The sequence below is a fragment of the Chiloscyllium plagiosum genome, chromosome 3 (assembly GCF_004010195.1).
Source record: "Chiloscyllium plagiosum isolate BGI_BamShark_2017 chromosome 3, ASM401019v2, whole genome shotgun sequence".
NCBI classification, from domain to species: domain Eukaryota; kingdom Metazoa; phylum Chordata; class Chondrichthyes; order Orectolobiformes; family Hemiscylliidae; genus Chiloscyllium; species Chiloscyllium plagiosum.
Window position 1 is genome coordinate 10486198 of NC_057712.1, and position 13247 is coordinate 10499444.

The 13247-nt window shown below is 43.2% G+C and overlaps 1 protein-coding gene across 5 annotated transcripts in view; it reads left to right on the forward strand.

Moving 5' to 3' along the window:
* Positions 1–13247, forward strand: part of LOC122540791 (major facilitator superfamily domain-containing protein 2B-like) — an 80412-nt gene that overhangs the window by 5859 nt on the left and 61306 nt on the right. For 4 of the 5 annotated variants that reach the window (XM_043677008.1, XM_043677033.1, XM_043677025.1 and 1 more), the window contains one exon: positions 2664–2789. The exons of the other annotated variant lie outside the window; for it this stretch is intronic. In XM_043677008.1, the coding sequence (XP_043532943.1) occupies positions 2664–2789 (126 nt within the window). The remainder of the gene's footprint in view (positions 1–2663; positions 2790–13247) is intronic. 5 annotated transcript variants of the gene reach the window in all.

Here is a 13247-nt window from a genome sequence, read left to right on the forward strand (position 1 = left end):
CTTCCTGACCTCTCCGCCCCCACCCCACTCCGGCCTATCACCCTCACCTTGACCTCCCTCCACCTATCGCATTTCCAAAGCCCCTCCCCCAAGTCCCTCCTCCATACCTTTTATCTTAGCCTGCTGGACACACTTTCCTCATTCCTGAAGAAGGGCTTATGCCTGAAACGTCGATTCTCCTGTTCCTTGGATGCTGCCTGACCTGCAGCGTTTTTCCAGCAACACATTTTCAGCTCTGATCTCCAGCATCTGCAGCCCTCACTTTCTCTTGAGGCCACATTAGATTTGGCACTGAGTAATGAACCCAGCCAGGTGTTCGATTTGGAGGGAGGTGAGCAGTTTGGTGATAGTGACCACAATTTGGTTATGTTTACTTTAGTGATAGAAAGGGATAGGTATATACCATAGGGCAAGAGTTATAGCTGGGGAAAAGGTAATTACATTGCAATTAGGCAAGATTTAGAATGCATAGGATGGGAAAGGAAACTGCAGGGGATAGACACACTTGAAATATGAAACTTATTCAAGGAACAACTACTGCGGATCCTTGATAAATATATACCGGTTAGGCAGGGAAGATGTTGTCGAGCAAGGGAGCTGTGGTTTACTCAGGAAGTTGAATATCTTGTCAAGAGGAAGAAGATGGCTTATGTTAGGATGAGATGTGATGGTTCAGTTAGGGCGCTTGAGAGTTGCAATTTAGCCAGGAAAGACCTAAAGAGAGAGCTAAGAAGAGCCAGGAGGGGACATGAGAAGTCGTTGGCAGATAGGCTCAACGAAAACCCTGAGGTTTTCTATAGCTATATCAGGAATAAAAGAATGACTAGAGTAAGATTAGGGCCAATCAAGGATAGTTGTAGGAAGTTGTGTGTGGAGTCAGAGGAGATAAAAAAAGCACTAAATGAATATTTTTTTGTCAGTATGCCCACTAGAAAAAGACAATGTTGTCGAGGAGAATACTGAGATACATTCTACTAGACTAGATGGCATTGAAGTTCACAAGGAGGAGGTGTTAGCAATTCTGGGCTGGATAGGATTTATCCTAGGATTCTCTGGGAAGCCACGTAGGGGATTGCCGAGCCTTTGGCTTTGATTTTTATGTTGTCATTGTCGACAGGAATGGTGCCAGAGGACTGGAGGATAGAAAATGTTCTCTTGTTCAAGAAGGGGAGTAGAGACAACCCTGGTAATTATAAGCCAGTGAGCCTTATTTCAGTTGTAGGTAAAGTGTTGGAAAGGGTTATAAGAGATAGGATTTATAATCATCTAGAAAGGAATAAGTTGATTAAGGATAGTCAACACAGTTTTGTGAAGGGTAGGTCGTGCCTCACAGACCTTATTGAGTTCTTTGAGAAGGTGATCAAACAGGTGGATGAGGGTAAAACGGTTGCTGTGATGTGTATGGATTTCATTTAGGCATTTGATAAGGTTCCCCATGGTAGGCTGTTGCAGAAAATACAGAGGCATGGGGTTGAGGATGATTTAGCGGTTTGGATCAGAAATTGGCTCACTGAAAGAAGACAGAGGGTGGTGGCTGATGATAAATATTCATCCTAGAGCTCAGTTATGAGCAGCGTTTTGCAAGTATCAGTTTTGGGTCCACTGCTGTATATCATTTTTATAAATGACCTGGATGAGGGCATAGAAGGATGGGTTAGTAAAGTTGCGGCTGACACTAAGGTTGCTAGAGTTGTGGATAGTGACGAAGGATATTGTGGGTTACAGAGGGACATAGATAAGCCGCAGAGTTGGGCTTAGAGTGGCAAATGGAGTTTAATGAGGGAAGTGTAAGGTGATTCACTTTGGAAGGAGTAACAGGAATGAAGAGTACTGAGTGAATGGTAAGATTCTTGGGAGTGTAGATGAGCAGAGAGATCTTGGTGTTCAGGTACACAGATCCATGAAAGTTGTCACCCAGGTTGATAGGGTTGTTAAGAAAGCTTACGGTGTGTTAGCTTTTATTGTTAGAAGGATTGAGTTTAAGACCCATGAGGTCATGCTGCAGCTGTACAAAACTCTGGTGCGGCCGCACTTGGTGTACTGTGTACAGTCTGGTCACCACATTATAGGAAGGACATGGAAGCTTTGGAAAGAGTTCAGAGAAGATTTACTAGGAAGTTGCCTGGTATGGAGAGAAGGTCTTACGAGGAAAGGCTGAGGGACTTGAGGCTGTTTCATTAGAGAGAAGAAGGTTGAGAGGTGATTTAATTGAGACATATAAGATAATCAGAGGGTTGGATAGGATGGACAGTGGGAGCCTTTTTCCTTGGATGGTGATGGCTAGCATGAGGGGACATAGCTTTAAATTGAGGGGTGATAGATATGGGACAGGTGTCAGAGGTAGTTTCCTTACTCAGAGTAGTAGGGGCATGGAACGCACTGCCTGCAGCAGTAATATACTCAGTAACTTTATGGGAATTCAAATGGTCATTGGATGATCATATGGACGAGAATGGAATAGTGTAGGTTAAATGGACTTCAGATTGGTTTCACAGAGCAGCGCAACATTGAGGGCCGAAGGGCCTGTACTGCGCTGTAATGTTCTATAAACAAATGTACAATACATTGAACTGAATAATAATTGACTTGCATTGTGTTTCTTTTTTTTTCAAGGTAATAATGGCAAGAATAAGAATAAGAATAATTACATTTGTCTGCTTTAGGATGAAGAAACAAGTAAATTGACCATATGTAACAAGTTATCCTTTGGAATTGGAGGTGTTCCATATGAGATGGTTAGAAGTATTTTAGGATTCTTCCTGCAACTATTTCTACTTGATGTTGCACAGGTATATATACAGTATTCAATAATTGTCATAAGTACATTTTTAAAAATCTTTTTGAGAACTGTTATTTATGTTTACCCATATATATTAATTGAGCTGATTGAGTCTACCAGGCAACATCCTAGTAAATCTCCTCTGAACTCTTTCCAAAGCTTCCATGTCCTTCCTATAATGTGGTGACCAGTACTGTACACAGTACTCCAAGTGCGGCCGCACCAGAGGTTTGTACAGCTGCAGCACGACCTCATGGCTCTGAAACTCAATCCTTCTAACAATTAAAAGCTAACACACCGTATGCCTTCTTAACAACCCTATCAACCTGGGTGACAACTTTCATGGATCTGTGTACCTGGACACCGAGATCTCTCTGCTCATCTACACTACCAAGAATCTTACCATTCACCCAGTATTCTGCATTCCTGTTACTACATGGCTACAATGTACAAATGCTTATCACATGATGAGTTACGTTATCAACTTAAAAGTTTTGCAGGTAATAGCTTAGAATGCATGAGTAAATGGGCATGGTGAGAGGATGGGTAGGTATGTTGACGTAACGGCATGAATCAATAGATGGGTGAGGTGGTTCAGTGGCAGGGTTAGCTTGGTGATATGGTGAATTGGTGAAGCGGCTGGTGTACAGAATGGCAGATCGGTGAGGTGTTAGGTATGTAGGATGATAGGTGTGAAAAGTGTCAGGCAGGTAGGGTGTTAGGTGGTTATGTGGCAAGGAATTAGGGTGGCAGGTGGGTGAGCTGAAATGTTGGTGTTGTGGTAGGCAGATGAGTGAGGAGTGGATCAGGGTAGTGTGGGGAGAACAATAGCACAGCCTTCAGTGTCTCTCTCTCTCTCTCTCTCTCTCTCTGTGTTTTCTGTGTCTCTGGAACTTGTTTCCAGTTCCAACCTGCTCAGTTGGCTGAGATCCAATCAATTTCATTTGAAAACAACTCCTCAGCTCCTCCACATCATTTCTTGATGTGAAATTATGCAGCCATCCTTATAAATCAAAACCAGTTCTTCCTCCTTGACTCCACAGTTTTTAAAGATGCAAAAAAAATTCTTCTACTAACAAGAGTTCACTATCATTTTGGGATAGCATGTAATCAAAGACAGTTGTGTATTTAACGTATTCCTTTATTTTCCTCGTTTAAATTAAGAAAGACTTTAATGTTAACTATTATCTTACTTCTTTATTTTTCTACTTATTCTATGAAGTAATGCTTAACTTTTTAACTTTTGTGTTTCTCTTACTACTTTGTACCTGAGTTTATGTACCTCAGTGTCTTGTTACTTGAGATGGCACCTTTTGTGGCAACATTACACCCTTTTCATATACTCTTGTACTTCTATACTTGAGTACACATGACAACAAAAATAATCTAAATCTAACACACCAAGACAAGTTTTGAGCTAATTGACATATGTACCTATATTTAGCACCTTCTTGCAAACACAGAAATATGCTTTTCATGTTGCATGAGTATTTTCCAAATAGGTACACTGTCAATGCAAGCTATTTACTTGCTCGCATGCTGGGTATTGTTTTTCATTAATATGCAGAGTGCTTTAACCATCCGTACCTGGCTTTGAGTAATGAGCTGCCTTTTTGAGCCAAGCTGTTCATGTTGTGTAATACACCCAAGTACAGCAGGAGCTGAGTTCCAGGATTTTCACCCACTCTTGGAGACAGAGCCAAAATTTGTGGATTTACACAAGCTGGTAAGTAGCTTGAACATTTGTGCGATAACTCTCACAGTTCTTTCCAATTCCGATGTAAGTTTATTTGTACCTAACAAGAAGAAAAGGTCACATATAATAGATGAGAACAAATGTGAACCAGATGGAATTCTTTCAGTTACCACCTGTTGACTTCCTGTGAGGAGCGAATTATCCAAATTCTGTGATGGAAAGCTGTACTCTGTTGGAAAAGAAATGAGAATTGGAGGGTGTCTCCCAACTCAGAGACAGTGTTATTTTGCTTATTTTTCCTTCTCTTCTACTCTTGCACTCATGCACTTACATACTCTATAACACAACAACATAACACAGATTGAACTTGATTGTCTTGATACAATATTGTTTTCTTTGGCTTATTTGTCATGAAAATGCACTGGGAACACTTTTGTGTTGCATTTTTGTTGGCCTGGCATTACCAGGGCTGCCATGAAGAGTCTAACAGTGGTGTTTAGTTCTAAATTGTTCAATGTTACTTCATAAGGTGGGCTGTTCATCTCAGAAATTAGTCGAGTAAACAACCTATACAGCAATTATATTAAAATGTTCACATTATGAGACCAAACGATTCAAATGCTTCAGATGTGGTCTCACCACTGCCCTGAACAACTGTAGGAAAACTTCCCTACTTTTATATTCCAATCTCCTTGAAATAAATGATAACATCCCATCATTTCTCCAACTTGTTCGTTTTATCTTCATACAAATTTTATGTGATTCATCCAGGACATTGCGATCTCTCTGTAGGAGCTAGATCTTCGATCTTTCTCCATTTAGTTAGAATTCTGCTTTTCCATTCTTCCTGCCAAAGTTGGCAAATTGACATCTACCCATGGTATACTCCATGTGCCAAATTTCTGCCCATTCACTTAACCCATCCTTTATGGATTCTCAATCTCTTATCGACAATTTACTTTTCTATCTACCTGTGTGCCCAGGTTTGGTTTCTGGTCAATGCTAACTCCTGGATATTGATATTAGGGCATTCAACAATGGTGACACCTTTGACTGTCAAGGATAGATGGTCAGATTCTCTCTGTTTGCCCATGTGCTTGTATGGCATGAATGTTAGGAGAAAGTGAGGACTGCAGGTGCTGGAGATCAGAGCTGAAAAATGTGTTGCTGGAAAAGCGCAGCAGGTCAGGCAGCATCCAAGGAGCAGGAGAATCAACGTTTCGGGCATAAGCCCTTCTTCAGGAATGAGGAGGATGTGCCAAGCAGGCTAAGATAAAAGGTAGGGAGGAGGGACTTGGGGGAGGGGTGTTGGGAAGTGATAGGTGGAAGGAGGTTAAGGTGAGGGTGATAGGCCGGAGAGGGGGTGGTGGATGAGAATATTGCAGGTCAAGAAGGCGGTGCTGAGTCTGAGGGTTGGGACTGAAAAAAGGTGGGGGAAGGGGAAATGAGGAAGCTGGAGAAATCTGCATTCATCCCTTGTGTTTGGAGGGTTCCTAGGCGGAAGATGAGGCGCTCTTCCTCTAGGCATCGTGTTGCCATGGTCTGGCGATGGAGGAGGCCAAGGACCTACATGTCCTTGGCGGAGTGGGAGGGGGAGTTAAAGTGTTCAGCCATGGGACGGTTGGGTTGGTTGGTGCGGGTGTCCCAGAGGTGTTCTCTGAAACGTTCCGCAAGTAGGCAGCCTGTCTCCCCAATGTAGAGGAGGCCACATCGGGTGCAGTGGATGCAGTAAATGATGTGTGTGGAGATGCAGGTGAAGTGAGCAGGAAGATGTGGGCACAAGTTTTGCATTTCTTGTGGTTGCAGGGGAAGGTGCCGGTAGTGGAGGTTGGGTTGGTGGGGGGTGTGGACCTGACGAGGGAATCGAGGAGGGAGTGGTCTTTCCGGAACACTGATAGGGAAGGGAAATATATCCTTGGTAGTGGGGTCTGTTTGGAGGTGGCGGAAATGACGAAGGATGATACGATGTATCTGGAGGTTGGTGGGCTGATAGGTGAGGACCAGTGGGGTTCTGTCCCTGATGGCGATTGGAGGGGCGGGGTTCAAGGGCGGAGGAGTGGGAAGTGGAGGAGATGCGGTGGAGAGCATCGTCAACCACATCTGAGGGGAAATTGCGGTCTTTGAAGAAAGAGGCCATCTGGATTGTTCGGTATTGGAATTGGTCCTTCTGGGAGCAGATGCGGCGCAGGCGAAGGAATTGGGAATATGGGATGGCATTTTTACAGGGGGAGGAAGAGCGCCTCATCTTCTGCCTAGGAACCCTCCAACCACAAGGGATGAATGCAGATTTCTCCAGCTTCCTCATTTCCCCTCCCCCCCACCTTATCTCCGTCCCAACCCTCGGACTCAGCACCGCCTTCTTGACCTGCAAGCTTCTTCCCGACCTCTACGCCCCCACCCCTCTCTGGCCTATCACCCTCACCTTAACCTTCTTCCACCTATCGCATTCCCAACGCCCCAAGTCCCTCCTCCCTACCTTTTATCTTAGCTTGCTTGATAAAGAAGGGCTTATGCCCGAAACGTTGATTCTCCTGCTCCTTGGATGCTGCCTGACCTGCTGCGCTTTTCCAGCAACACATTTTTCTGGCATGAATGTTCACTGTGTTATGAAAGTTCATATTTAATAATTTTCGTGGACTTGTGTTTCAGAAGTTGTGGATACTTGGAATGAGTGTTTTTAATTTAAGGATACTGGAACATTTTTGTTTTAATAACGTATTTCTTGGTAGCCAAGTGTCTTGAGATATCTGCTTATTTACTGGAGGACACCCTGCCGAGGGGTCATGTTCCAATGTTTTCTTTGAACACTTTGTGGAGTGGTTGCTAGTGAGCCTGATGAGGGAATGGAGCTTCTCAACCTGGGTCTCTTGATTCTGGAAAAGGAGTTTGGTGCAGTGCCACATTACAGACAGCCAAGAAAAGGTGAACTTCATGGAATGCAGAGACAGTATAACATGGAGGCAAAACTGTCTGAGTGATCAGAAACAGAGTAATCATTAGTTGGTAATTTTTGGGTTGCAGAGAGTTTATAGTGGCATTCCTGTGGTTCATTATTGGAACCAATGCTTTTCTTAATAAATATTAATGATTTAGATCTTGGTCTACAATGGTCAATTATAAAGCTTGCAAATAATACTAAGCTGAGAGGAAATCTCTGTAGAACTTAAAAAGGACAGAGACAAGTTGGTGGACTGGACGGACTGATGATGTTCAAGACAGAGAAGTGTGAGGTGATGCATTTTTTTTAGCAAAAATATGGATAAACAACGTAAACTCAGCACACAATGCTAAATGGATTGCTGGAGCGGGGGACCTCGGTGTGTATACTTTTCATTTTTTTTTTCTTCCGTTCATCTCAAATAACAGCATGATGCTAGAAATTCTTACCTAGGCTCAAAAATGACTGTTCTGATCAAATTTATTCATGAGTGTACTTTTCTGTCATCACCATTTAAATAGCTTCACAGAGGCTGATATTCTTTCACCAAGTTACCCTTCGTTTACATGTGGAAAGACCTTGACACTGATCCAGCTCCCTCAGAGCCAGCTTTCAGTGTGACACGATACCTAACACTCCTGCTTTTTTTTCTCTTTTTTTTTCTTTTTTTAAATTCCTCGGTGTGTATATGCTGTAATAATGGAATGTGGAAGATTCCCCTGGTATGTCCTGTACACAGGATAAATCGAAACTGGATTACTACCACACGTTGACCTCTATCCTCACTAAAGTGATGGAAGTTGTCATCAACAGTGCTATCAAGCAAAACCTGTTCAGCAATAAAGTGCTCACTGCAGCTCAGTTTGGGTTCACCAGGGCCAATCAGCTCTCGACTTCATGACAGTCTTGGCTCAAACATGGCCAAAGGAACTGAATTCCAGAGGTGAGCTGCAAGTGACACCCTTGACATCGAGATTGCATTCTAACCAGAGTCATATCTTCCAATAAGGAAGATGGTCATTGTTGTTGGAGGTCAGTCATCTCAGCTCCAGGATATCTCTGCAGGAGTTCCTCAGAGTAGTGTCCTAAGCCCAAACATCTTCAGCTGCATCATCAAAGACCTTTCCTCTAACATTAATTCAGAGGTGGAGATATTTGCTAATGATCAGCACCATTAGTGATTCCTCAGATACTGAAGCTATCCATATTCAGAAGCAGTATAACTGGACGATCTCCAGACTTGGGCTAAAAGAAATGGCAAGTAACATATTTGCCACAGAAATGCCAGGTATTATGGACTAGGTCGGACCACTCAAAACATTCTTAAGCAGGCAGCCCCAGACCATAACTTTGCAATTTGTTTCAGTAAGTGTACAGTGAAAATTGCCCAGAGTCGTTAGCTAGGTTGACTACCAGGTTTTAAAACTGACAAAACTTTATTCACAAAGTTACACAATGAAACACAAAGAATAGAATAAAGAATACCTAAAGAACTCAGTCTATCCAATCTAGACTTAATTATGCTGTTCCAAATATACACAACAATCCAAATAAGCAAACCCCTTAAACACTGTAAAAATGAAACAAAGGCTTACAGGTCGAAGTTAGAAAGGCAGAAGGAGAGGGAGTTTAGCAGCCTGTTTCCACACAGCCCACAGCTGAACTCCCTAACTCATTCTGGACTGAACTTGTCAACTAGAGCTGGCCACCCCCGCCCCCCAACTTATACAGGTTACTTCTAAAAACATAAAAGCTTTGGCTTAAGTCTAATCTCTTTACATATAAACAAAAAGTCCACTAATCTCTGTACCAAACCCAACCGTTTCAGAGCCCGACCTGTTTATGGCCCCTCTGAAAAAACCCAAGGACACAGTATCCTTGAGAAAAGGAACAGCTTTTAGAAAATAGACCAGCTTTGTGACACTGGCAGTGAGCACTTTATATAAGAGACAATTTAACCACTGCCCCTTGGTATTCAATGGCATTGCTATCACTCAATCCCTCACCATCAACATCCTGGGGATTATCATTGATCAGAAACTCAACTGGATTTACCACATAAATATAGTGTCTCCAAGGGCAGATCAGAGGTTAGGAATACTGCAGTGAGTAACTCACCTCCTGACTCCCCAAAGCATGTCTACCATCTACAATGCACAAGGGAATATGATGGAATACTCATACTTACTTGGGTGGGTGCAGCTCCAACTACACTCAAGAAATTTGACACCATCCAGGACAAAGCAACATGCTTGATTGGCACCACATCCACAGGCATTCAGTCAAGCAACCATTGATGCGTAGAAGTGGCATTGTATATGAGTTGCACTGCAGAAGTCCACCCAACATCCTTAGACAGCACCTTTCAAATTCATGACTACTACCATCTTGAAGTACAAGGGTATCAGATGTATGGAAACAGCATGACCTGTAAGTTCCCCTTTAAGCCACTCAACATCCTGACTGGGAAATATATTATCATTCCTTCAATGTTTCTGGGTCAAAATTATGGAATTCCCTCCCTAAGGGCGCTGTGGGTGTCCTTGCACCAAATGAACTGCACCGGTTCAGGAAGACAGCACACCACCACCTTCTCAGGGGTAATTAGGTATGGGCAATGAATGTTGGCCCAGCCAGCAACACCCAGTTCCATGAGTGAACAAACATAAATAAATAAAGCATACAATACACCAGGATTTATTAATACGGTTATAGATTGCATCAGCAATGACATATTGCTAAACTGGTATATTTGTTTGACTTCAGCTGCAGTATTGTGTAAAGTTCCGGGCAGCACATTATAGGAAGGATGTGAGTACATTGGAGAGGGCAGAGGAGGTTTGTGAATGTGGTACCAGGGATGAGAAACTTCATTTATGAGTTGGAGATGCCAATGTTGGACTGGGGTATACAAAGTTACAAATCACACATTACCAGGTTATAGTCCAACAGGTTTAATTGGAAGCACGAGCTTTCGGAGCGACGCTCCTTCATCAGGTAATGTGTGATTTGTAACCTGGAAATGTGTGATTTGTAACTTCATTTCTGAAGATTGACTGGAGAGGTTGGGACCAGAGAAAAGAAAGCTGAGAGGAGATCTGACAGACATTTTTAAAACCAAGAAATAGAAGTGATTTGAAAAGAGGCAAGTTAGAATGAGAAAAAATGTTTTCAGTCAACAAGTGGTTTGGGACTGGAATACACTGTGGAAGTGCGATGGAGGCAGGTGCCATTGACACATTCAAGGGATAATTATTTAAAATAACATGCAAGGGTATGGGAAAAGACAGGAGAGTTGCACAAAGTCATGTTGTTCATTTAGAGACTTGGTCCAGCCAGGATAATACAGGTACAGACTCCTTCATCCAAAATCCGAAGAACTCTGAAATCCAAAGTTTCCTTGTGAAGTTTTTTTCTGTATAACAAGGTTGTTTGGCATGCAAACAGGTGACCCAACTCCACACCCACTCAACCCACATCATTCAGATGTGACATGGTGGCGTGGCCCAGCACTGGCAGGTGTCAGTTGTGTCTCAGTCATTTGGTAAGTTTTTCTTTATTTCAGTGCGAAAGTGTCATTTATTCTGAATTCTGAAAAATTCGGAAATCCGAAAAACTGGCCCCAAGGATTTCCGATAAAGGATTGTGCACCTGTACTACGTTGTAACATTTCTGTGATTCTGTGTGGTATTTGTTCTGTGTTTTGTACACAAGACATTCCTGGATCAGTTTTTCATTGCCACGTGCATGTCAGTATTGTAGATGTTCTAGACTCGCTTGGCTAGGATAACAGCTAGTTCTGGAGCACGTGGCTTCGGCAGGGTTTATTTTCTCAGTAGCTTTACCCAGAAGGGCTCTCAGTCTTAATGGCTGGCTCCATGTTCGTTATCATATCCCACAGCCTGCGATTCCCTTGTCATAAAAAAAATGACCTCACTGCTTTGCAATTTGTTGCCTGTTAGTGGGGTACTGGTAGCAAATATTTTGCCTGCAACAGTATGAATTGCAGATGTCAGCAAAGCACAAAAAAAAAATTGGGCTTGCAAGTAAGTACAAAAACTGGGCTGCTGCTGAAAGCAGAATAAAAACAGTATTGTAAACAGTGCAGAGATAAAATCCTAATGACCGGTAAACAGAGTCAAATTCTAGAAGTGTAATAGCAGTCTGTTTAAGAATGCAGCCTCATCACCCAGAGCTGAGAGTTACTGAACTGCCTCCACCTGGATGCCTAGTCATGGATCTTTCAGACAATAGCTCAGAATTTGCTAGAATTGTGTATTTGGTTCTGAACACCATAATTGAGACTGTTACACTAGGTGATTTGTCAGTGACAAACTTATGTACACTAGAATATGACACAGCAACAGCGATTGAGAAACCGCTTGCAATCAGTTCTGATTTTTATCATTACAACATCACTGCAGTATCTGACCATTTTAATTTTCCAGGTTCACAAAAGCATCCATTCAACCTGTGATTCCAATTTTGCAAACTTACCAAAATTCTGGTAACCAGGTTGTCCATTATGTTTGCTGAAGTTGTTGAAATACAACTAGTTTAAGCGTCGGAGTAAGGATGTCTTGGAGCAGTTATTACAGGGTTTTGGTGAGGCCACTCCTTGAGTATTGTGTGGAGTTTTGGTCTCCTAGTCTGAGGAAGAATATTCTTGCTCTTGAGGGAGTCCAGTGAAGGTTCACCAGATTGACTTCCGGATGGCAGGACTGACATATGAGGAAAGAGTGGATAGACTGGGCTTGTACTCGCTGGAATTTAGAAGAATAGAAGGGATCTCTGAGAAACATATAAAATCCTGATGAAATTGGACAGGCTAAATGTGGGAAGAGTGTTCCCAATGTTGGGGAAGTCAAGAACTAGCAGAAAGTGAGGACTGCAGATGCTGGAGATCAGAGTCGAGTGTGGTGCAGGAAAGGCACTGCAGGTCAGGGCAGCATCCAGGGAGCAGGAGAATCGATGTTTTGGGCATAAGCCTTCATCAGGAATGAGACTTATGGGCCGGGTGGCTGAGAGAAAAACAGGAGGGGGGTGGAGATGGGGAGGGAAGGTAGCTGAAAATGCAATAGGTAGATGCAATAGGGGAGAAGGTAATAGGTCAGAGAGGAGGAATGTCACCTACTGTATTGGTTGCTCCTGATGTGGTCTCCTCTACATTGGGGAGACAGGATGCCAACTTACAGATAGTTTCAGAGAACATTTCTGGGACACCTGCACCAACCAACCCCAACGCCCTGTTGCTGAACACTTCAACTCCCCCTCCCACTTCACCAAGGACATGCAGGTTCTGGGCTTCCGCTATCGCCAAACCCTAACCACCCAACCCCTGGAGGAAGAACACCTCATCTTCTGCCTTGGAACTCTGCAACCACACGGGATTAATATGAATTCCACTGGTTTCCCCATTTCTCCTCCCCGCACCTTATCCTAGTCCCAAGCCTCCAACTCAGAACTGCCTTCTTGACCAGTCCATCGTCTTTCTCATCCACCTGCCCCATCCTCTTCTCCAATCTATCACTTTCTCCCCCACCTTCATCTACCTATTGCATCCTCAGCAACCTTCCAACACCCCCCTTCCCATTTATCTCAAGCCTCATTCCCGCTGAAGGGCTCATGCCTGAAATGTTGATTCTCCTGCTCCTCGGATGCTGCCTGACCCGCTGTGCTTTTCCAGCACCACACTCTCAACCCCAAAGTCTGGAACAAGGGTTTACAGACTACGAATAAGGGATAAACCATTTGGGACTGAGATGAGGAAGAATTTCTTCATTCAGAGTTGTGAACCTGTTGAATTCTCTCCAGTGGGAAGCTGTTGAGGCCAG